This window comes from Pieris brassicae, chromosome 4 (assembly GCF_905147105.1).
Source record: "Pieris brassicae chromosome 4, ilPieBrab1.1, whole genome shotgun sequence".
Taxonomy (NCBI): domain Eukaryota; kingdom Metazoa; phylum Arthropoda; class Insecta; order Lepidoptera; family Pieridae; genus Pieris; species Pieris brassicae.
The window spans coordinates 9,684,227-9,710,261 of NC_059668.1; the positions used below are offsets into that span (position 1 = coordinate 9,684,227).

General features: G+C 33.2%; 3 protein-coding genes across 14 annotated transcripts in view; 1 reads left to right on the top strand and 2 right to left on the bottom strand.

Annotated features, from left to right (window-relative positions):
- Window positions 1-17,809, bottom strand: part of LOC123708408 (AP-1 complex subunit gamma-1) — a 29,677-nt gene extending 11,868 nt beyond the window's left edge. Inside the window, exons 1-10 of one of the 11 annotated variants that reach the window (XM_045659092.1) lie at window positions 17,621-17,809; window positions 15,859-15,920; window positions 14,850-14,991; window positions 14,230-14,418; window positions 7,615-7,853; window positions 5,564-5,640; window positions 4,672-4,689; window positions 2,786-2,881; window positions 1,799-2,125; window positions 366-584 (exon numbers count right to left, since the gene is read on the bottom strand). In XM_045659092.1, coding sequence (XP_045515048.1) covers window positions 366-584; window positions 1,799-2,125; window positions 2,786-2,881; window positions 4,672-4,689; window positions 5,564-5,640; window positions 7,615-7,853; window positions 14,230-14,418; window positions 14,850-14,991; window positions 15,859-15,920; window positions 17,621-17,679 — 1,428 coding nt within the window. In that variant the 5' untranslated portion in view covers window positions 17,680-17,809. Of the gene's footprint in view, window positions 1-365; window positions 585-1,798; window positions 2,126-2,785; window positions 2,882-4,671; window positions 4,690-5,563; window positions 5,641-7,614; window positions 7,854-14,229; window positions 14,422-14,849; window positions 15,007-15,858; window positions 15,921-16,681; window positions 17,147-17,620 lie in introns of those variants that run through there. The other 10 variants (XM_045659091.1, XM_045659090.1, XM_045659089.1 and 7 more) reach the window with 10 other exon arrangements.
- Window positions 17,810-17,868: 59 nt separating this feature from the next.
- LOC123708411 (ADP-ribosylation factor-related protein 1) lies at window positions 17,869-21,618 on the bottom strand. Of its 2 annotated transcripts, XR_006753601.1 has the most exons (6): window positions 21,426-21,618; window positions 21,173-21,343; window positions 20,835-20,916; window positions 20,442-20,613; window positions 19,810-19,916; window positions 18,012-18,081 (listed from the first exon to the last, which is right to left on the bottom strand). XR_006753601.1 is itself a non-coding variant. In XM_045659103.1 (5 exons), the coding sequence occupies exons 1-5, from the start codon at window positions 21,516-21,518 to the stop codon at window positions 17,988-17,990; spliced, it is 612 nt and encodes a 203-aa protein (XP_045515059.1). In that variant the 5' UTR covers window positions 21,519-21,617; the 3' UTR covers window positions 17,869-17,987. The 2 variants fall into 2 exon arrangements, 1 of the variants encoding a protein (XP_045515059.1); XM_045659103.1 differs by lacking the exon at window positions 19,810-19,916 and having other exon boundaries at window positions 17,869-18,081; window positions 21,426-21,617.
- Window positions 21,619-21,927: 309 nt separating this feature from the next.
- LOC123708525 lies at window positions 21,928-24,782 on the top strand. Its single transcript, XM_045659282.1, has one exon. The coding sequence runs from the start codon at window positions 21,943-21,945 to the stop codon at window positions 24,697-24,699; it is 2,757 nt and encodes a 918-aa protein (XP_045515238.1). The 5' UTR covers window positions 21,928-21,942; the 3' UTR covers window positions 24,700-24,782.
- Window positions 24,783-26,035: the final 1,253 nt, after the last annotated feature.

The following is a 26,035-nucleotide window of genomic DNA, read 5'->3' on the forward strand; positions in this document are numbered from 1 at the left end:
TAGAATTTTATTTTGAATATAGTAATTTTCGTTCGCATTGTTTTCAAATTAATAATACATAATTGAAGAATTAATGATTTCAAAAGTGTGACTATGAAAATTAAAGTTCCTATAAATATGTAATCATAGAAAATATTAAATTATATAACTGCACACCTTAAAAATAAGCCGACAATTTAACAAGTAATCTCAAAAATATATCTAATAAGTTGCTTACTTTTTTATAAAGAGATAAATAATGATGCAAAAATCGTAAAGTCTTTCTCATGTAAAATTTAGTATTTTTGTTTAATAACAGTTTCGAAATCAAGGTGCCATGTGTACTCGAAAAGCTCAACATCCACGAAGAATTTATTCTAACGTACCTTCAATAGGACCTGGAACAGCGTATCCAAATGCCACTTGCTGGACGGCGCATATCTCTCGGCGGCCAGAACCATTGCACTGGAGCAATGCGCTTTGAACTCAGCATCAGACCTCTCCAGGAAGAGGAGCAGCTCCTTCATCATAACACGGATGTTCTGACTGTTGATTAGGGCGAACGAGAGCTCCATCGCGCGACGACGAATGGACACATCTGGATCCTACATATTTTAACATTTATTAGATATATATATATATATATATATATATATATATATATATCTAATATATATAATTCTCATGTCACAATGTTCGTCCCCATACCCCTCCGAAACAGCTACATCGATTCTTATGATTTTTTATGCATATTCAGTAAGTCTGAGAATCGGCTACTATCTATCTTTTAAACCCCTAAGTGATAAGGAGTGCTCATCCCAAAAAAAATTTTTTTTGGATAACATTTTTTTTTAAATTTTATTATGTGGCATTAAAAAATACATAAAACCCTGAATATTCACCCCTCTATTTTTTATTATAATAGATGATTATTTTTATTGAACTAAAAAATGTGTCATGGCAAAACAACGTTTGCCGGGTTAGCTAGTATATTTATATATAAACCTCCAGACCTCAGATTTCTGTATCTGTTTCGTTATTTCTAATAGTAATTAGGTGATCAGGCGTCTGTGTGTGACACAGGCCGTCGACTTTATGGGTCTAAGGCAAACCGATTTCTCCACAATGTTTTCCTTCACCGTACGAGCTAGTAAATGGGCACATAGACAGCGGATCAAACCTTCAAACACTGCTCATTATACATAACAGGTAACAAACCTATAGACAACTTAAATAGAATATAATAATAGAAAATATATGACATATAGACTATATTTACTTCTAGCTATTTCATAAAAAAAACAGGAAAGTTAAAAAAAAATTGAGGTCAAATTTCACAAAGTAACTAAGTCTGTAAGTATATATATATCTGTTTTTTTTATATATTTTTGCTTTATTGACGTAAGAAACTTCTTATGAAAATCATAGATAGAAAAGTAGTTGTTTTAAGTCAATAAAGAGAGTTCTTAGTTTCTTCATTCCTTGGAAATACATTCCAAATATACAGTTGTATAAATTAATACGACTTTACAGTAATTCAGTTTTAGTAGAAAAGTCGGAAATTAGACTTTGCCATGTGGCCTAAAGCAATCTTTAGAGACCCGACTTTCAATTCGTAGGAATATAATCAAAATCTGTTCAGCAGCTTAATTGGTATATCTTACAAATGCTTCGTCAAGATTCAGATGTAAAATTCACTACTGAAGTTTTTCCGAAACAATTCCACTAAAAGGCTTGCAACGCACTTCTATCAATCCATCCATGGCCGGCTCACTTCAGATGAACTACTGCCTGTTGGACCTTGTTCTAAAATACTAACCTTCAAACACTCCAATATAGTTGTTCTGTGCCGTTGAACCGCTGACGTATCAACGTGGACCGTCCTCAGTAGTGTATTGAGCGCCACATATCGTATATTCTTGTCATTATTAAGAAGGAAACGCCCTAAAATATTTATGGCCAGCACACGCAAGCTACTCTCAGACTTAATGTCCATGATGGAGAGTACTGTTTCGTATAATATTGTGTTGCCAACGTTCTTGCTCGTTTCAGTATTCGTGGCGACTTGGGCAAGAATATCGTTCATCGCTTCAGAAGCTTCAGCATCGTTTTTGCCTAGTATTCGCAGCAGGCGGAGAATTTTCACCTGGAAATTTTGTCTATATTTTTATATGTTCTCAAGTTTGGTCAAAATTTTCGTAACACGTATAATAATAATCTTTTATTCATCCACATCTTATTGACATACATTTAACAAAAAAAGATATAGTAGATAGATCAGACATAAGAGATAGATCTCTGGCCGGGAGGAGGCCTCCTCAAGGCCTAAACAAAGCTTATTAGTAGCTCCATATTGTTAATTGCATGCTTAAAGAAGGGAATTAAGAATATTTTTACCTTCGCTTGCGAATATGGAACCGAAATGAAAATCGAAATATCAAATCGCTTGTCAACAGCATCTTTAGACAACAACCAGATATCAAGATGTTTTTTTTCTAACGAGGACCGGCCTTCATTTGTTTTTATTTTCATTTTTTAATATATTTAAGTAATTGACTTATGTTTTCTTTTCTTATATTTCGTTTATAAATTTAATCAGTTTTGGCTTTGTATATTGTCTAAGTGTTTTCTTTTACAATACGGATATATATAGCTGTAAGATTATATATTTGATGAATAAATGGTCTTCATAAAAATATCAAGATCTGTGGCAGTATATTGACGTAACACCGCTGTCAACCAAATTAGCTTTTCGCACTCTAGCAGCTCATCCCTCCTTAACATAAACTCTAGAATAATGCCTTACCTGAAGGAATGGGTCGGAAACACCGCTAACATCATGCTCCGGTGAATAACCAGCAAGTATGAGGTTCTTCAATATTCGCACCAGGTTCGGCACAATCTATAAATGTTTTTGATTAATGCCTGATAAAACTAAAAGTATTGCTCACAAATACAGAAAGCCATTTACATCGACAGGCATACTAAATACTGGTTGAAAGAAAGAATTCAAAATACCGGGTCTGAGTGAGTTCCAAGGGCTAAACAAAAATACTATTAACCAATAAAATAAAATCCCTGATCTGATTAACTATGAATATAGCAACATTTATTAAAGTCATAGAGACAAGTTCCACAGACTACCATACCTACATATATTACGTTATATTATAAATAAGTTTTATAAACTATTAAATTTTGGGCATTTTAACCCACTTACAACTGACAAGATCCATACATATCCTAGATTACACGACGCACAATCGAATCGACATCACACTGACAGCTGACAATGACAATCATTAATAAATATTGTTGCCATTTAAAGAAATTAATTCCAATAATTTTTCGCAACGGCAAGGTTTTTTGTTTTATTGGCTAGGCTTTACTTTTTCATTACGATAGACATATATTTTGAAGGATATGTAGTTCCAAAACGTATTCTTTAGTCATCTACCTTATTTTATAATATAAAAAAATATTATTCTATTGCCACTCGGTTTCTCACTGGTCTAAATACTTAAAAATATATTTAAAAAAAAACATTTACCCCCACCACTTATTAGACACAATTTTGAGTGCTTCTCTCAAACGTGTATATGTTTGTATGGTTCTTCTGTACATACGTTTTGTGTATGTGAATGTTAATATCTCAAATATAAGTCTTTATACAGCACGGTACGTACTCGTATTACGTACTATATAAATTAATTTAAATACCATTAGTTGTTGTGTATTTTAATACCAATAATTGAAGCTTCACAATGATTACATAAGCAAGACAACCCCAAACTACTGCACTATGAATTCAACATGACTATAGACTGTAGAAAAAGTTAAGAACAAATTTGCTTTGAAAGCGATTGTCCTTTGAACAATGAAGCTCACATATAAAATACCCATACAATGTATTTAAGAAACATCTTGTAAACAATAAGAATTTTGTAAATAAAAATTTCAAATAAGTTGAACTCTAGGGGTCATTCACCTTTAACTTCACCTAACAGCTGTTTGGTATAAAATTTCGGTGATGTCACTAATAAAAGCGTCTACATACGGCCCTAAAGTCAGAGGCAATATGCGGGAAGTGGTGGGGAGTAGTGTAGATCGCCTCGTGTGTACCCTGATTTTATTAACAACCCTAACTCACAAATTGGTTCGGGCAAGCTTATGATTCATCCCCACCGCCATTGTCTCGATATCGCCACTGATTTTAGTGGCGGTGTGTAGACGCTTTAAAAGTATTTTGGAGAAAATCAATTCATTTTATGATTATATATGAAATCTATATAAATATATATTCCATTAAACAGTTTACAAGTTGTTTGTTAAACATGTACCAACATTAACATGCTTAGTTACGTCACGAATAATTTGTTGATCTTTGTCCTTACGCTGTTACCATATTAGAATAAAACTCTGTACCGTACATTATGATCAATATTGTTGTAATTATGTTGATCTGTATTTATCGGTTTCTGTTTATCTTTAGAAATAAAATACACTTACAACTCCGTCATCAGGTCTTAAATAGGTTATAATTGCCTGATAACATCAACGATCATTAAAAAAATATTTCTTTTTTTAAAAACGTTCTATGTTTAAAAAAATCCATTCAACACTTTACCCTAGAATAGATTTAAATAAGATCAACAAATCATTCCCTTGTGCAAGGTACATCGTAAGGATTACCTCGCGCTGTCCGCTCTCCTAAGGACAACACAAACATACATTAGTTTTGGTGATCAGGCCTTAATCAAAATAAAGAACAAAACTGTATATTCTTGAGAAAAGTTCTTACTGTATATATCACCCTGCTTTATAGAAATTATTCGTATCAATGTGTATCTAGAGTATATATAATTTCAACCACAAATGAAAAATGTAAGTACAGATACCGGCACACTTCTTGAGCATTATACAAGGGAGTGGGGGAAAGTTTGGCGTATCGTACACAGCGCGGGACACAAAAGACAACTGATGACAAGATGTTTGCCGGTATCTATACATATGTTTTCTTGATACTGTGTAATACGTTTGTATGTTTTTGATAGCTATTTACGCGATTATAGTGTATATAGCCCGAAGCTTCAAGTGATATTAAATAATTAGGTATGTATATTGTAAATAATTATAAAAAATATTAATCCATTTTCTTATATCGTAAGTATGAATGCGTGTATATACAGTGTATATAGCATGGTTTAATCGGCATATCTCTAAATGTGTTCAGACCGCATGGGTTTTACCGTCGAATCTTCCTCATATCGGTGAAATTATAACTCTTCGTATCCTGTTCTATGGTTTACACTTATTACATGTTATAAAACTTATAGTACCAATATAAACTTTAACGAGGACATACTTATAAAATAACAGGGGATGAAAAATAACAAAATTATTATAACATTTTCTTCCGCTTTTCTTGCGATTTTCATAAATAGATACTCCATAGTAAATCATAATGTACTTTTTATAAAACTGTATTAAAAGTTCCAAACAAATCTCTGTTATTTCACGGCGTCTTTATTATATTAAATTGTATGATAATTAATTTAGTTATGAATAATAATAAAACACATACCTTTTTGAAGTGATTCAGAGTGTCCGGACTATTTTCACACATTTCCGTGATAAGGGTCACGCCCGTGATAAGAACACCTGTTAACAATGAGTCTTAATCAGTTATTTCTTAATACCATAGGCGAATAAATAAATGGTAATAGGAATATGACGAAAGCGTAGCGTGTTCCAGGATCTCCATTTGGAGACCAGGGCGGGCAAACTAATTAATTACAATTGTAATTAATGTACGACTATGTTTACTGCAGTTGTTTTTACGAATACGATTTTTTTCAAATAACTGTAGACCGCTTAGAATTATTTATGGATTACATTGCAATAATACTTTTACTAACTATTTTCTTTAAAAGCATGTATGTATATATATATATATATGATTATATGTACAGAGGTCGATTTTAGGTTCCGGTAAGCCGTTTCTTTCACCGTGTAACTGTTAATTGCGTTCATTACCGCACAGCCACGATTCTAACACAAGACCCCAGAATTTCTCGCTACTGGTCTAACGCAGCATATAGGTAGTTGTCACTTAAATCAATACAATACTTTTATTAGACGACAAAATAAATTGTTTTCGAAAAGTAAATTTAGTTCGAACTAAAGTCTTGAAAATTGTATAACAAAACTATATATGAACTACTGCGTAATGACAGAGCATTTAACTTTCCAGTTTCGTACTGTATCGATATTTAACAAGTAATAATTTTAATGTGAAGTATATATCAATTGTTTCAAGTTCGTAGTTGTGTTAATAATAACTGATTTATGAGCTAGTATTGCGTTTCATGAAACTTGCACCTACTTGATGTGGAATATGTCACAAAGTTAATATTTAGACTTGGCGGTTGTTCATTTCACGTATCCTAACACTTACCGGCTCCGTTTGTAATAAATTCTTGTTTATTATTTTTTGTCTACAGTTGTATATGGTAATTTCGAATTATATTTAATTTTAACTGATAGCAGTTATTGCTCTAAGGGTGCAACTCTTAACCGTGAGATCGTGCGACACGCCGGCTGTTCAAAAGTTTACTTTCTTTCCATTCCATTTGGCAAACATGGAATAAATATGGCGGGGATACGGGAATGATATAGACCTACAAATTGACATGTATAGGGCACAGTAGGCCGATCACCTACATGCCTATAATACATGAATTTTTAAGACTCCAATAGTTGGAGCGCTCAAAATTATTATTACAACTATCAGGCAAATTGGTTTTGTGAAATAATAGTGAGAAACGTGAGAAGTGTGAGTTAAAAGACGATGTAGTGACAAGGCAATCCTTATATGGATATATCACAATCCCAGCAGGCTTAGGTGGTTTGGCTATATAGAAAGAGTGAATGAGAAGCGGCCTACAAAAGGCGTGGACGGTGAAGTCGGGCTGGGAAAGCCTTGTCGGACAGGACTGCTAGAGAAGGGATAACTTTAGTATTATCATAACCGATGAAAATTATGGTAGATGAATGATGAATGGGATAAAATTAAATGGGAGATTAACGAGACCCGCGGTCTTGGCCCTTCGCAAAGATATATAAATAAAAAAATAATTGAAGGAAAATTTCAATAACACAATATTGTGTTTTATTGATCGAAATTCAACTCTTCCTCTCCGGTCACAAAAGGACATATATGAGTATAATTCAATCACAGTATCATGATAATAGGCAATTGAATTGATGATTATCAAATACGAGTCACTTCTTGTTGATCGAAATTGAACCATATGTATAAGTGGTACGGTCTGAATTTCTTTGTAAAGTCACTCAGATTGTCAGGTATCGGCCAATAACATATACCTACGTTTCGCATGGCTTTGCGCATATCAAACTCCAGATATAAAAGATTGTTTAGCCACAAACGATTCTATTGTTTTAGCTTTTTATTAAATTATATCTCAGTCAATAACAATACTTGTTAGCATTGAATGTTTTTCAGATGAGCCTGTAGTATAAAATTACGTCCAGACGTTGCTGAATCTAGTTTAGTCGTGAATAAATTAACTTTTTTATGTTGGAGAGGCACATGTGGATAAAGGGGCTACTTACCATGATTTTTCTCAGTTAGAAGACTTCTTGTAGCCGGCAAGAACATCTCCATCAAATCTGGTACTCTTCTTATAATCCTGAAGGCACATAAGGCCGCCTTCTTTTTGATGTAGGCGTTTGGGGACTTTATCAGACGTTCCACCTCCGATGCGAGGTCTCTCGCCATTTCAGGTGACGCGATAGCCCCCAGTGTACAGAGCGCTAGTCCGACAACAAACTGTGTGTTGCTGTTCAGGTCACTGTGGATAACAAATCATGCCTATTAATGATTAACTATGACGAGTCCTACAACTCTTATCCTAACACCACACACTAGGCTTAAGACAGGATTATTTAGATAGGAGATTAATATAATTCTGGTCTTACATTATGCTCTAAAACAGAAGTGGCAATGGATGGGTCATATGGCAAGATGCACAGATAAAATATGGACTTTAAAGACTACTCTATGGAAAGGACCGAGAACCTATAGGGAAAGAGAAGAGAGCATCCTAGAAAACGTGTATAAAGGATATAAAAACGTCTGCAAGAATGGAGAAAGAAAGCCATGGATAGAGTTCCGATAAGAAGAAAAATAACAAATTTAAACTGTATATTGTTAACATTTGTAAATAAATAAACGGCTTAAGTAACATAGTATTTTAAAAGAAAGGAACACCGTGAAATGAATCATTTTAATCAAATTAAAGACATACGTGAAACTGCTTTAGTCAATTAAGTGGTTTTTTTTTGTAAATTAATTAAATAAATGCTCAAAATGTGATCCCTCTTGTCTTACGCAAATCGCCAATCATTTAACGAGTCCGCTGCCTGCTGATTTTCTTATCGTTTTATGGTGAATACTCGATATGATATGGCAAAATTCCTTTTGTAACTCGCCCAGGTTGTCGTATCCCTTTTTGGATAGCATCTTTCACGTATCCTCAAACGAAGAAATCTAATAGTGTAAGGCCCCCAGGACCTTAGATGGCCGTATGGGGATCTGGCCGACTATTAGAAACTCTTTGAATGCAGAATTACTAACTTTAAAAAAAACAGTTTCAGTAATCTACCATATCTGATATTTAAGATACTTTCCCTTCATTTTTATGGGACACTTTGGGACGCCCTGTATACACCTACTCAAAATAACTTTATTCATATAGGTAATAAAGTACACTTATAAACGTCAACAGAAAAGGTGTTGATTGATTCTAAATTTACATTTTCTACCAGTTGGCAAGTCAAGGGCGTAGAGCGGGCAAGAAGAATGGGCAAGAAGCTCTCCGACACTCTTTTTAATCGCCAAGTTTTGAGTCATACAAATTGTTTGAACTGGAGTAAATCAATCCCAAGAATCATTTAAATATTCGTAAAATTTATAAAAAGCTTTATTGATTACTTTACGTTTAACGAAGGCTTTAAATTTATTTAGTAATAATTCTCTGATTTCGTTTGAGGGTTTGTTGTAAAAACGAATACAATTTCCAAATATGGAGTGGTTTATCTTCTGGAGCCTGGTTGGTATCGCTTAGATTAGTTCTGTTTGAGTATAATACTGATGAAAGTCACAATTTGTTTTAAAATACCTTATATTTTTTGTACATACAACAAGGCTTCAAAAATATATTGAGCTTAGCAGAAATCGTTTTGGGTGTAGACGCGATTTTAGGTTTCGCTACACGTCCTGTTTCGGAAGTGTGTGTACCTAATCCGTCAGTTAAGAAAATAATTACTAGTAAGAACTAAAATTGGAATTGTAAAAATATTAATATTATTTTTTGTAAAATTGATGTATCCTTTTTTAGTTCAGTTTGTTTTTTTGTTGCTGTTTTAATAACTTTATGTACTTAATATGTATTTTTGCACTTCTTGCTTACCTTATCTAATTTAATAGATGTTTTACTTAATGGTTGCCTGGAAGAGATCGCTCGAACGCGATAAGGCCGCCAGTTGACCTACTTTTATTGAAATATGTTCAATTTTTATATTGTGATGCAAAGAAGTGGTAATAAATAAATATATATTTATTATTATAAATAATCAAAAGGACAATTAGTATTACGAATTGATTAGACATAGACCGAATCCCAGACTAACATTAGTAATCATTGCGCCAAAGGGTCTGCCGTCTTGCGTGCCGCTGATCAGGTCAATGCGGTACAGAGTTCGTTGACCGCAATCAATATTATTTGCTTAAACGATATCAACATTTAATTATATAGATATTGACATTTTACACCTTACCAAAGAGGATATGAGGAAATATTTTAAAAAGCGGGTTGGCTGACTTTATTTAGTTTTTTCTTTAAAATATTCATTTGTCGTTTGTTTTCTGTTTCATATATTTTGTTTCTCAATGTTATCTGTTGGCTTTATCTAGCAGCTGAGTTTCATTATCGAACGTCAAGGCAGAATACAAAATACCATCTGTATCACCTCAACGTCCGTCGTTCACAACTGAGCGTTTTTCAAGGCAGTTTTTGCTGCGCATTACCACTATGTGGAACAAGCTGATCATTAAAGTATTTCCAAACTAATTCGACTTAGGGCCCTTCACGAAAAGAGCGTACCAATTCTTGAAAGACCGGCAACGCAATTTTGGCAATGTGAGTGTTCAGTGGTATCACTTAACATCAGATAAGCCTACAGTTTGTCTTCTATTACATAAGTAAAATCTTAAGTGTTTTCTTTTATAATTTTGATATTTGTCACTGTAAAATTACTTATAAATAAATAAATTTAATTAAAATTATTATCGCTATATACTAAAGGTAACGTTATCCTGTGTTTGTTTGACGATACATAACCTATGTTCCGATATGATATGAATCTATTGTCTTTCGTTTGCGCGATAATACTTATTAATAGATTCTATATAAACCGGATTACATTAAATACACAATCGACGATTTGAGTGTCTATCAGTTGTGGTTTGACAAATAGCCATTCGATCCACAGCGTCTCTAATCCAATCACGAACATGCGAAGCGATCTGTCGATCAATAACAGACAAGCGAAATGCGCTATAGTTTCGTTTCCTTCGTTCCTTCCGTTTTATCATTTCACCATATTGAACACAACAAAAATTCAGTGGCGCTACAATTTCTAAATTTTGTTAAGGTTCCTGTAGTAGTTGTTAAGGTTGAGTTAATTGATATTTTTTGTTAATCAGCCATATTTGCGTATCTCTGCACGCAATTGATAATAAGTTTGAATTTTCAAGTACAATCAACAATATATGTGTGTAATATGAGCTGGGGTCGAGTGCCGATTGCACTTAGAAGCCTTCTCATATTACCTTCTAAGCCACAAGAGTATTACAATCATGCAAAGTTATAATTTAGATTATTAAACTTGAAATAAAAAAGGAATAAATTGAACACGAAGAAAAAACACTCATCTATGATAATTGTTTTTATCCTAATTAAATATCTTTGCGTGTTTGTAATTAAACTCAACGGCTGGAGTGATTTAGATGAAATTTTAGTGTTCAAGTTGTTTCGTGAATAGGTTAGATTTACGTTTATTAGTTTTCTTTTAGTTTGAAATTTTTATTTCAAGTCGTATACAGGACACCGTCTGTCGGCTCCGCAACCTAATTATATATTTTTACCTAGACAACTATTCGTTCGATCCACGGGCTTAATTACATATAATATCTACAAGAAAAAATAGTATGTTACTTATGTGTTAAAGAACGCCAAATCTACATACATAACTCCTTTACGGCTTAATTTTTTTTATATCTTTGAAATGTAAACAATGATAAGAAAAAAATCCTACAAATAGTCATATTTTCATCTTTCTAAATCGCTTTATAATATATCAAAACTTATCAAAATCTGTTCAACAGTTTACGTACTCAACCAACTTGTAGTGGACTAACATATTTTCGTACGTGCATTTAACAATACAGCAATTAGTATGTAAAACAAATGCAGGAAAAAGGTTTCCCTGGAGAATAGGCATTCAAGGGGTCAATGAGAAACAATGCAAAGGTCAAAATCAAAGCCAAAGTGGAAACATTCCCCCGAGCCTTCAGCGCGGCGTGGTGTTTAGTTGACATATTGAACGTGAAAGAACAATACTTGGTATTTGTTAATTATTGATTCGCTTTAAGTAAGATTTCTTCTTGACGATAGTTAGTATTATTTCACGATATTGTAATTTATTTTCACTTCACTTCAACTTTACATAAATTAAGGGTTTTTTTTTATTTCTCTAAAACCAAGTGATTTGCAATTAAAATGAGTACATTCCACATTTTTAATTTATTATTTCAACATAAAAATGATTGAAACAGACTCAGAAATGTCTGACCTATGTGGGACTATTCACGTGACGTGGACAGTGGAAAAAAATAAGTAGAATTTGTTTATATTCGAGTTAATCATAATTAATACCTCTAGTAGGTATGGCCGCAAATACGTAACTTATGTTTATTTTTCAAGCCTTTAAAATATACTACTTTATTTACCAAGGTTAGGAGTCAGATACGTTGTTCGGATTAATGTCTTCAGCTGAGTTTCATCATCATCATCGGATGTCAAGGCAGAATACGAAATACCACCCGTATCACCTCGACATCCGTGAATGGTTATTATGTACCTACCACCTATATGTGGTAGGTACTTTCTACCTAATGAAGAATTTTTAAATTAATTGGTCCTTCCAAATAAGAGCGTACCAATTCATAAAATGCCGTCATCGTACTTGCGAGCCTTCTGGCAATCTGACTTTACATCAGGTAAGCCTCTTCTCCGTTCGTCTCTACATATTAAAAAAACACCCCGTGTTCGTATAATATATAATTTCAAGTATCTTACCTAAGGATCAATAAACAATCTTAACTAATCTAACAATAAACTTCATAACTTCAAACCCATTTGAAAGCGAGGAAATATGAATATAAATTGATCTTACGTGAATATTTTTCCAATAATAGAATTTCAAATAACCTGAGAGAGATTTTTAATAAAAACCTTCGGGACGGATAGTATTACATCTCAACGTGAAGGAAATAGTATAAACTCGTACGAAGTTTTCTAACTTCCCAATAAGGAATAGGTAAACATATTGTAGCGTTTCATTCGTTTTTTTTCAGGCAATTACAACTCAGTCCATTCACGATGTTTTCATTTCATTTATTTTTATGTTCTAATATATTTGGGGTGTAAAATTTGTGATGTCAAATTTTCTTGTATAATTTTAATGTTACACATTGTTTTAGAACTTATAAATAAAAAGGTGGTGATAATCCAACAGCTGCGTAATACTAGCGATGCTAAAAGGGAAGACCCTTTTAGCACCGATTGGATTGGTTGGTTAAGTAACACAGACAAAGAAACGAATCTTAATTATAAAAATATTGTACGTTTCGAGGGTTATCGAGGTGCTTTAAATGATGAAACATGTAAGTTTTACTTTATATTACTCACGTACAACAATAGAATATAATCGAAATAATGAAAAGTTAATTACTATGTAAATGAATTCAATGTAAGAGTCGAAGAGAGTGCCTTCTGGCTATACTCTCGGGGCGAAATTCCGATTTGGGAAATCGCCACGCTTATTAAACTAAGAAAGCCTCTGTGAACAAAATATTATTGAGTTATTCGTGTACTGCAGACAGGGATATTTTTCCTTTACCATATGAGCGTAAAATAACTATGGGTTTAACATATCCTAACTGGATTTGGCTATAGCCGCAACCCAAACTTATATATAAGGGTAATTTATATACGTGAAGAGATGATTGACGTTCTAAACTGCAAAATCGTAATTCGAGTCGCAATTCATAATCATTATTTTATAGAAGTCGACACATACTAAAAATCTAGTTTTATTAACGTCGTAAAACAAACTAAAATAATCAGCTACGTCATGTTTATCTACGTACTGATTAAATGCGCGATAATATCATAGGATCGGGGCCAGTAGTCAAGATTTGTTCAATCTGAAATGCTCCGAAGTCTCTTTTTTCTCACTTTAAATGAGAATTATTATTATTTGTATTACGTTTGTTTGACATAGATAGTTTTCGCGATATAAAACCGAGTTTTTATGCATTCACAGTTCCGATATTATTAATATCAATGACCTTGAGGATTATTATACTTATATATTTAAAACTGTTCTTCGATGTTGAGTTATGCATCAAAAAAAATTGATATCGTTTTTATCTTTATTGTAGAATACAAAGTCACATACCGCCAGTGATGCTTTTTAAGAGGTACATTTATTTAGGGGGGTTTTAAGGGGGTACTTTATGAAAGATTTTTCTTAAATAGCACAGGATCCTATATTATATTAAGCCTAGAACCCAACCGACTAACTAAAGCAAATTTTGGCCAGACGTGGCTATAACTGAAATATCGAAAAGCAAATAATACAATACTCCAAGATCGAAATTGTATACTACTTCAATGTATTTTTGAGGCATATTTGAAATTACATCTCAAACCTATTGAACGACACAAACTTTAGAGGATTTTTTGAAGTTGGTTCTATTAGGAATTGTCGTCACCGCTTGTCGCTGTCAAAATCCATTTTTGACATATGTCAAACGCTTTCGTCTCCCTTTTCACGCGATTAATATTAATATCATTAATATAATATAAATTTAATACTCACTTTTTCAAGCAATTAGTAATGAGCAAGTGTACATCTTGCCGTTCGTCCAATAGCAGCATCGCACCCAAATATCCAACCCTCTTGTCCGTGAAGCGAGGGCTGGCTATCAGTTTGAGGCACTCCAGTTGACCAAAATGCGCTGGATAACCCAGCATATGGATGTATAGGAGCTTCGCTATGTTGCGACATCTGCTGGATTTATATGTCTCTATAGGGCTTTGGAAATCTTTGATTTTCTTCAATATGTTTTTATGAGTTTATCTCGCCTAGCTAAGATTTTTTTGCCCTCAACACCACGAAGGTTAAAGACTCCCTTGTCTTATAACAAAATCAATTTAATAACACAGTTTTATCAAAAGTAGCACTCCATTTATTTCCTTCGTTTTCAGAAAGTGACAAAGAGACACACCTGTATTTATTTTTGAATTGATGAATATATCATATACATTCAAAATCAAGCTGTTTGCTTAGATAATATTAAGGCATTATTTAATCAATTCGTTTGTTGCCCGATTATATTAAAATTATGTAATTCTAATCTTCTCCTAAAGGCAAAATTGTATACTGGAGTATCAAACTAAATCTCAAGAACCTTAAGACAGTACACAGGGCTACAATACCTCCAAACACTGTCTTCTTCTCTAAACGTGGATCGAATATAAGCACACTCCTTATTCACAACACTTCTTTCTTCCGCAGCCGTTCTAGCCGCACGAATTTGACGAATTAGATCCCTAAGACGCGTAGGAGTCTGCATCCGTACTGAAACCGGCGCGACTGTTAAACGACACACACACAAAAAGCAATCATCAGTGCATTTGTTAAAGGAAATCATAAGTGTCGAAACTTAAAAGGCTTGTGCAAGTGCAAAACTGTGGTAACAAAGAAAAAGTTCAGCTCATCTCATTATAGAAGTTGCAGGTAGTTCAACAGATGTTATACATTCAAATCCTATGTTGTTTTCTATCTTTTCGTATAATAACTGTCAGGTACCTGCTTAAACTTCACATAAAGGCAGTAAATAATTAGTCTAGTCCCATCTAAAACTTTACTAAGCTTAAAATCAGTCCTAGTATACCAAATCATTTAAAGTATATAGTCAAATATACAGGCGTAATATACTAAATAAATTAAATTCATAGCTATACCTTTAAATTTCGATGTGGCCGTTAATATTAAAAGCTTTAGTGTCAGCTAAATATTACTGCATCAGTTAATAAAGCATAGGATAGCTGTTACCAAAGTTCAGCCAATTTCAATAGAACAAAAGAATTTCAATAGATTCCAGAAATGTTAGTCCTGTCCAGTTTATTTTAGCAGCAAACTATGAGCAGGATGATTGCGAGTGTAAACTACTTGGGGATTAACAGTACGCTTTATATTGTATATTGGAGATTTATTATAAGGATATGATGGGTCCATCTCAACTCAGAGATAACGGGAATCACTATGGTTATGTTGGTTTTAGTCAATCAATATTAATTTAAACAAATTCTTAGGCTATTGAATTTGGCTGTAAATATAAAATAGCAAAATTTAAGCTTTACCAAGAGAAGTTAAGAAACTTTTATGAAAAATTACCTTGTTATATTCAATTTTAATTTATGGTAATTAATAACGAATACTCACCTCTCTCTATTGCTTCATTTACAACTTGTTTTATTGTGGCTATGTTAAATGCCGGGTTGAACCTGAATAAAAGAAAACTAGATTTGATATAACATATATAAACAGCTTAATACACTTTTATGATGAGAGGAATGTAGAAATACTATTTTGTTTTACTTCAAACTAAGCTTAACAATGTCTTCTAAGTAGCTTATTTATTGACAACAATCACTTTATCAACTTATTAAAAACTTTTCTTTATAATTTTTCTAATATAATTGAGATTTATAAAAAACCATAACAGCATATGATATTTTATTATAAAATATGAGGTTTATTAGTTTTACACAAAATATATTAATCAGAATAAACACTTCACTCCTGAATATATTCAGTTTCAAGGCTAGTTATTGTATTACTGTAAACCTTGTACAGATTTGACCACAAAATAACATTGAGAAGAATATCTGGTTTCATAAAAGAACTAAGTAATAAGTGAATTAATATTCAGTTAGTTTACGAATTTTATACTACTATAGTCAATCAACTACATATTTATAAGACAATTTACAAATAAAATGAGGAAAAATTTATTTACATAAGAGATTAACAGATTCTCAAGACTTAATAATATATAATAACATGGTCTACATGATCTATGTAACTGGTATTAATTTGTAAACACAGGTTAGCTAAACTTGGTAATTACTTTCAAGTAACAAGAGATATACATGATTGAATTAGTGACAAAAAGTTTATTATTCTCTATGCAATGCACACTATAGTTGGGTTAAAACCTTGACCTAAGTTAAAACAAATACATCAGTTAAAAAAATATATTTACCCGGATTCCGATCCGTTCATGATCGCTGTTTTATTACGAATTCTTAGCTGTATAATATAATCCTTTAAATGGTCTGATGGTACAAATGAACTTAAAATCCCCAGGTGACAGGTGCAATCAAGATATGGGGTCAACAATATAACACACTTGCGTTTATTATTTACACTTGATAACACTTAATAACAACATGAAAATAAAGAATAATTAAGACAGTTCAGTCAGAGTTTTTAGCATTTTATCTCGTCACAAACCATAAAAATGCAAGTGAAATCGCAGGCCACTTTTGAGAATATTTCATATTTTCCCTTGTATGTTAATTTTCCATTGTGGTCTTTTATATTGCTGATTAAAATAATATATCACAGAAAACTCTTCGAGTAAATCTTTTATCACAGATTTTACAATGAATAATTACGGCAACCGCCAGCTGACATTTCCTGCGTTGCAAGAAATTCAACATGGCCGATATGTCATGACATGACTCGTCTTTTCATTTATTCATTCAATAGATGACGTTAGTAGTGTTATGAAAATACTTTAAAAAATACTGAAAACAATAGGAAATATACTAAATTTTAATTAAAGTAGAATTATCTTTACAATTGCATTACAAGTGAAAGAATGAAATTGTAAATTTTCTAATTGTAAGAGATTTTTTGTAATGGTAATGTACATTCTACGTGTAACAAAATAAATTCGCGTGTATTATTAGGAACAGTGGCAACTCAATGCATTGCGTTACTCATATTGAATATTTGAATGAAGCGCCTAACTTACGTGGACAAACATTAAAAACGTTTAAAAATGTAATTTTAAGGAATTACAGAATATTTTGTACTTATTATTATTTTAAATAATGTTACAACAGTTAAAAGATAAAAATACATAACCAACAGACAATTCCAAGAACAACAACAAATCGAACAGAATACTCGGTACCTTCTATTTTGATCTGGTGGTAGCACACTCCAATCCACTTCGTACATGGGATAAGCCATATTGTCTAATTATCGCACAAATACACAATCACAAAAACATTTCACAAGAATGTTCACATTTACACGACAGTGCAAACCGTACTGTTATCAGAGGTGTTTTATCAGGTGCAGGTACTCCTCAAATATCCAGTAATTACGTATCTCTTATCAAAAACATTTATCACTGAAAAGGGATAGCAATAGACACAACATGTTTAATGTTTTATTTTCGAATATCAATACTGTACAAAACAATGGGCGCGTCACATCATTATCTTAATAGGAAAGCTAATTATTATTCATTGCGATCGTATATTGTAACCGAATCACTATAGGTTGTCTTCGTGGTTTCGCGGCGGTCGATCTACGTTGTTCCTCTTTATACAATCGACGAGCCATCTAATACCTTCGTCCACACCGTCACTAGAAAGAATAAGTGCACTTAGACACATGTATGCGTAATGTTTACATATGAATACGGTTTTATAGTTAAAGCAAGGTTGAACAATACTATAATAAATTAAATACATTTTAATGATGGTGTGGTTAAGCCTTCATGCAAATGAATATGAAGGTTATTTAAACACCAAACTAGATAAGTGACGACTTAGCAATTAGCGGTACTAATCAGTTTATGCACGTAGTCTTTATAAGATTACAAAATTAAAAAAATACAACTGTTGTTTGCACTTTAAAGAGGCACGGGGAAGTCAGTGATTAGCCTGGTGCGTGTCTGAATCAATTCCATCTCCAGTATTCGCAGCTTGGTATAGCTCTAGGTCAGAACCATTTCTTTCTTATATAACAGATTGTAAACAGGAGTCAACTCCTGTCCACCACCACATCTAAATTGATACCGCCGCCCATGGATACTCACATTGCTAGAAGGCTCGTAAGTGCGTTACCGGCCTTTTAAGAATTAGTACGCTCTTTTCTTAAGGAGGGCATATCTACCCTTCTATATATACCTAGTAATCATAGTCAGTTCTTATATTTTAAACATGTGTGTTTATTATAATTTAACTGAGTTTGATGAATTTGGTTTGTGCGATATTTTAAGTGCGTTTAGGAAATTAACAGTATTTATCATTATCTTGCATAGATAATGCCGCGAGTCCGCGTTAGTTACACACAGTTAAAATAAAAAAAGAACATATTAGTAGTATCTGTAGAGCCGGCGTGGCTGTAATTTAAGAAAAAATATCATACAACACAAAAAACATTTATTTTGTGAGTCTATGTTTAAATGTTTTAAGTTCTATTGTTATTGTTTAATGATTATAAAGGGATTCTTTCTCGTTGTCGATAAGCAACATTTTGGAAGTAAAAAGTTATCCGCATTTTTTAAGTAAATTATATTAACTGATCACTCTTCAAATTACATAACATTGTCACCTGAAGGGTCTAATCTAAAGCATAAAATTTACTTATTGTTATAAAATAATTGAATTGGTTGATAATTAATATTTCAAATGTAGTTAAAGCGACCAAAGTCACGGGCACTAATTTCTACAACGTAAAAATAATTAGCAAATACATCGTAAAAAATTTAGTGAAATAATCTAACAAAGTAACACTTTTTTATGAATTGCTACACTTAATATGGTAAATTCTTTTAAAATTATTTATTACCAAACACCAAGGCCATTCGCGCAAATCAACAACAATACAGTGCTTAGTCATTCATTGGTACTTAACTAAATATAAGTGCAACATTATAAATAATTCATAGCAAGTTATCCTCGGAGACTTCATACAAATGAGTATGACAAGTCTCCGCATACACAAAAATAATAATAAAAATAAGTACACGTGCAAATTATACCATACGATAATGTTCAAATAAAATACAACTATAAATATATATAATAAAGAATGGAAGGCTTCGCCAGTGGCATGACGCGTGCTACGTAATATAAAAAAATATAGCCTAAAGATTTTGAACATGTATAAAGGGATGGGAAACAAACCGGTGATACAGATAGAATCTGTAGAAAATTCAACGATATTATTAGTCTACAAGGGCTTTTTAGTTTTAGCGACATCTAGCGTTAGCTTTAACAAAAAAAATTACATAGAACAATCGAGTGTTAAGAACAATTTGTGTTATTAGACAACTTTATAAAAATAATATATAATAAGTATTTTTACCTTTATTAAAGGTTTGCCTGTACCATAATTTTGGTTAACTTTGTTCAAATTATGTTCTGACTATGCATAACTTTAACTAAAACAGTATCCATTGAATCTTAATAAACCTAAAATTATTTATTTATATTTACATACAATTTATTGTTGGAGTAAAAAAATATTTAGATAGATAGAACAATAGAACTGTTAGAAGCATGTAAAGAAAAGGTGTCAGTTTTCTATTATATGTATTTGCAGCACTATGTCTGTGATTGTTGATTTCCCTACTCTATGAAAACTGAAACAAGATGTATAAAGTAACTTCATATGTCATTTGACAGCAGTAAATAGTACTTCACTGTCATTAGATATATAGCAAATGTTCGAAGATGAGTTTTGCTCAATACAAAATGATAGATTGATTTTTAAGTTGATTGGCTAACTGAACTATTTATTACATAGCATTCAACTCACTTTTGTGTAGTTTAATTATTGAAAATATTTAAAGAAAATTTAATAAAAGGATGTAATGAGATTATTTACGACATCATGCACTTGCTCAAGATTGAAGTAGTCTAATTAAAAGTAACAAGAAGGAACAAACAAACATTCACATGTACATTGATAACATGCAATTAAATAAAACTAATTACCCAGTCAATGCTGAAGTAGCCATGAGCATAATGTCTCTTGCTCCAATGAGGTGAGCGTTTTGGTTAAATATGGGTTTCACCGTGTGAACACCCATACAGTCTGGAATATCTTGTTTATTAGCTAGCACCAACAGTGGCACACCAGTTAAATGTTCTGATGCTATCATTCTGTCTGTAAATATTTAAAAACTATTACACTAGAAATACATTGTAGCTTACATATTATTTTTTATAAAAGAGTAGAAAACACTTTTATAAGTAAAAAATGATATTATAATATATTGCTTTTTAATATATATTTATTTCATTTGACCATTGTCTGACCATATTATAATAAATAAATATTAATTAATATTATTTGGGTAAAATGGTGTAGTACCGCTAGTCACTTACCAAAAGTTTCTTTTGACTCAGACACTCTTTCTCTATCAGATGAGTCAACAATGTATATCACAGCATGACATTCAGCATAATACTACAAAATATGACAATATAAATATAATATATAAGTGTGACAGCAAAAATAAATGGGACTATAATTTCAATAAGAATTACAAAATAACACACTTTTGCTATGCATACATTACCTAAGATTTAATAAGTAAGTTATTGTAGTTGAAAGCAATATTCGATAAGCTAGTATTTAGTTACTATTAGAATAACATACTTTGTAGCTATGAATTACTTGAACAAAAATTTTCTCTAAATAAATATCAAATATTTTCACAAACTTTGTCCCACAAAGATTGTAGTTCCTGTTGTCCACCTAGATCCCAAAAGTTGAGTCTTATTCCATCCACATCTATCTTTCCTATATTAAGTCCAACTGTTGTAGTTATCCTATTAGGATTCATACCGATATATTTTTTAGTAAATTTCGTTTTAGCGGCCTCCAAATATGTCTGGAAGGTTAAGAGAAATTGAAAATAACAGTAAAGAAAGTTGTGAACGAATTTTGGGCATAATAAAATGCGTTTAATTTACCGTTTTCCCTGCATTATCGAGACCTAATATTAACACACAATACTCGTCTTTTTGAACAACATATTTATAGAACCCATGTAGTAATGTGTACATTTTGTTGCATGTTATTTTTATATACAGTATAAAAGAAAAATAAAAGTATTTGAAATAAAACCAAAACAATCCGAGTTTAGTATTTAGAACAGCTGACAGAAGTACTCAGCTGTCAGACGTGAAGTGTTAAATAGTGTGAATAAAGCTAATAATCTGTGATCATATCTACTGAACCATTTAGTCTTTGTTACAGAAAATGGACCGTTATAATTGATTGAATTTGCAATGATTCTTATAACATATATCGGGTATTCATATAAGAATAAACATATTCATAATAGAATAAGTAATCTTAAATAATAGCCTTATATAACAAAGTAGCCATTCACCCAATGAAAATGATTGGTTTAATTTGACTTTTTAATGTCAGTAAAGTCAGCATAAAAACATCCGTTATATCAAATAATAATAGAGTAATAAAATAATGCCGAGTAAAAGTATAAAATCTTTGACTGATAAATCTAGCGTTTTGGGTGAATATGAGAGTATTTACCTTACTCCAAGGGAAGCCAGTGTCTCATTAACATTACAAGGTGAGAAACCTGGCCCGGGAGAGTGGATATTTCTTGTTTTGTTTGACGGCCAGATTTTATTTGAAACTAAGTGGAGCAATGAAGTAGTTCAATTTATACAATCACTCCCCTTAGATTTGAAGAAGAATTCTGACCAAAGTATATTAATCGATAGGCCGCTTACGTTCCTGTTGCGCATTGCTGGTGGAAAGCCAACGAAAGATCCCGATCCTTTCCTTCATGTTGATAATCGTGTAGGGGGAAATGTTGATCTTTTTCCATTATTGCTAGGAGAGGAGAAAATAGTTGTTAACGCACCGCTATATGTTTTAACCACCGGGGAAGTTACTACCAGTTCAGTCATTGTAAACGCAGAGACCAATGGAGTTGTTGAAAACAGCAGAGTTCCAATTATAATTACTATGCTTTCTGCCCATTGTCTTCCGGTTGCCAAAGAAGGAACGGTTTATATGAGTGCTGTTGGATTAAATGAAATACATAACCCTATGCCCATTAACTTTGGTATGTCCACGAGTACTGCATCAGCAACGAAAGTAGTTTGGTCATCAATTAGTAATGCTGCATATGGTGCCAACACGCTTTATAATATTCCAGAAGAAGATAAGTTTGTATCTGATTGTGAACCAAAGGATACCGATGTTTGTGTTTCTGTTTATTGGAATGCTATGAAACGCGTTCTAATAGATCCTATTGCTTTTCGTGAGCGAATAGAAAATGGTCCATTTATGGTAGAACTAGCTGGTGTTCCAAAACAAGGCAAGATTGATGTCAGAGGACGTTATATGTCTTTTATAGATTTAGGAGTACTCTTGCAGCCTGGCCAATATGGAGTAACAACTTGTGGAAAGTTGTTATATTTTAATGAATCTGATTTACCCGAACGAATGACGCCATTGTTGGAGTTACCGCCCACTAGTGCTAAAATCAGTGTTCGTGAATCTGATGTCGTTACAGATGAATTTAACCACGTCGCTTATATAAGTATAAGGTTTGATTTGTTTGAACCGCTTGTTCCTAAATCTAAAATAGCAGCTCTTTATGAAAAATTAGGCTATCCTTGTCCGGAGAGCCCCGCTGGCCCAGTTGAAGAGATACGTGTAGAACCAACTCCAGAAGACCCATGTATAGATGTTCGAAAAATTAGGAAAGAAGGAGGCGCTTTATCTGTACATAAAGAACTATGCGGCTTATCTTGTAAGGGGAATATGCCTATGAATCAAAGCATAAAACGCACGGCAGCTAACCGTCTCTTGTATCGTGTACGATCGATGCTTAAGCAATTTCCGCCAGGAGAATGTTCACAAACTTATTTGCAAGATACTATTACTGCGCAACATATGGCTTGCCGACGTGCCGTTACTGCATCATTTGCACCACAACCCCCTTTGCCTCGGTCCGCTTCCCGTGTTGCAGCTGCTAGGAGCCGAATGGGTGGTGACGGAAGGATTATGAATCACCATATCGAACAAAATTTAAGAGCTCTTCCCAAACATCCGAGACCATTGTTTTGTAAAGCTTTGCGATGTCTAGAAAATCAAAACGAAAATGATGCTAGTGATTGCATCTTGAAAGCATTGAGTTTTCAGCCAAGAAATAGATTTTTACTTTGGACGTTGGGTGCGATTAACTACGACAAAACAGGTGATTCTTATGACAAAGCACACGCAGCGCTGCGTATCGCAGTAAAAGGTGATGTAACGGATGGTGTGACTAATGCTATCGCATGGGCATCCTTGCATTCATTCTATCATTTCCACGAAAATACATACGCAGCTTTTATTGCCGCTAAGAAAATGCGCAAGGCGTATGAGTTACCCCGTGAATGGAAGCGATTTTTGCAGAGGTGGGTCGAAACTAGCGGCGAAGAAGAGTCATTTTGGATTCCTTCTCTAATTGATATAAGTAATCCTTTGCTTATAGCCTCAGCTTTCTTTCTCTGTCTAAGATGTTTTCGCTTTAGTGACCTATTGATGCAATGTAGTCTAAAAGGTTGCGCTACCAGGGGGTCACGCTTGAATCTTAAAACTGTAATCACAGAAGATTATTATTACGTACAAGCGGCTTATTTACTCTTGCAAAAACAAGTTGATAAAGCTATACCAGTCACAGAGACGGCGATAAAAAAATTTGGTCCATCTTGCAATTTATCGCAAATGCGGCTTACGTGTTTGGTGTTTGCTCGAGGTTGGGACGGAGAGTGTGAGAAAGGTTTATCTGAAGCAGATAGAGCTGGCGCAAAACTACCTCCTTCGATGCTGCTGCGAGCTGCATTAGGCGGTATTAAATCTAATCCACAAGGTGCGCTCCAGCGAGCAGCGCGTGCGCATAAGTTAGCTCCATCGGCGTATTCTGCTTTAATTTTAAGTCGCGTTTATATGAAAATTGGCATGGAAAGTCTAGCTGAACGTTGGGCCGCTGCAGCTGTCAATACAGAACCAATGCTAGCTGATGGATGGGCAGTTTTAGGATTATTGGCTATGGGGGAAAGAAACTTAGATAAGGCCAGGAATATGATACGTACTGCCAAGCAAGCTGGCCCAGTTAGTGCTGATGTAAAGGAAGAGGTGAGGAAGGCCATGAAAGTCGTACATTTGGAGGGGTTACCTGAACTATTGGTGAAAGATATATGCTTTTGTGAATATTATTAATTTAAATTTGATTAATTTCGCATAATATATTGTATATCTTTGTGTTATAGGTATACAATGGTGCAGTAAATGTTATCGTTGTTTTTATGCCTTACTTAATTTTAGGTAGAAATAAATGTAATGTATTTCAGGCCAACAAATAATTGCTGCCAAATTTTGCGCACTAATACTTTCGTTATTAAAATTCTCTTAGTTTTGTCACAATAATTTCTGCCATGAAAAAAAATATTATATCATTGAGGACGTTATGAGAATAACGCATTTATAATTTATCATATATTATAGTATACACCTGAGTTGTTAAGGTCAAATCGGCTTCTTAGAAAAATGTTTCAATGTAGGTATGTCAAGCTTGGTTAATGGTTGGTGGTTGGTTGGTTAATATACAATACTTAATAATTAATAACTATACCTACTAGCGCTTTTACTTGCTCAGCCAGTCGTCGTGTATCGTTAATTTTTGAATTTGACACGCCAGCACGGTGTTTTTGTTCACCGACGAGTGAGCATTACGATATAGAAAGTCGATTGGTGCACAGAATCGAACCTACGACGTGAGGAAGTAGTTGAAGCCACTAGGCCAACTAGGCGTAAATTTGAGGAATAACTGTTAAATAAATATTCGTAATTAATTTCGTTTCAGAGATTCCTCAGTACTAAAGTAGTTGCATTTGGATTACATCATTGTCATTTCCCGTGTGCTAACACAAGTTTAACAAGCGAATAAAATATCTTGAACATTTCTTAAAAACCATGTTCTAGTATGCTTTGAAGGATATTGCAAGTTTTAACAACCTTTTTTGTTAATCAAATAGACTTTTACTATGTAAAACTCTCTCCTAGTCCTGAGTTCAGTCTTCGGGTACACAAAAGTTTTGGGTTTATAGTTACCAGAGGCGGTCTTACCCATTGCGAGCCTCCGGGCGGCAGGTCTTTACGAGTCCTTTGTACTTCGTGAAAAGTATGTGATGCGAAAGTATTACTGGTTTGGTTTAGGTATTTGTTCTGTTTTAGGAGAGATGCTAAAGTTATACAAATAAATGAAATGTCAGTTTTAAAATATTAAATTGGTGTTTGCTGATTTTTCTAAGGCTAAAATATTTTAATAGAATGAATGAGCTACATCATTCTCGGTTGTAACAATAGTAAGGGCTGAAAGCCGGTCGTGTGTCTTCGAATTCGTTAGATATGTTTTAATAATTTTAAGCTTCGAAAATCTCCTTTCAGAAGACGCAACCGTAAAAGGTGTGGTACCAATAATTCTCAGAACGATAGTGGGGTAAACTTCAGTTATTTTTTTCTATTATGTATTTTAACACCGAGATAATTTCGTCGT

Excerpts from the sequence above, each read along its gene's own strand:
- LOC123708411 (XM_045659103.1), bottom strand. The coding sequence starts at position 21,518 with ATGTACACATTACTACATGGGTTCTATAAATATGTTGTTCAAAAAGAC. Across the intron at positions 21,344-21,425 it reads TCGATAATGCAGGGAAAACG|ACATATTTGGAGGCCGCTAA; the intron begins GTAAATTAAACG and ends TTAACCTTCCAG. Across the intron at positions 20,917-21,172 it reads TACAATCTTTGTGGGACAAA|TATTATGCTGAATGTCATGC; the intron begins GTTTGTGAAAAT and ends CATATTTTGTAG.
- LOC123708525 (XM_045659282.1), top strand. The coding sequence starts at position 21,943 with ATGCCGAGTAAAAGTATAAAATCTTTGACTGATAAATCTAGCGTTTTG.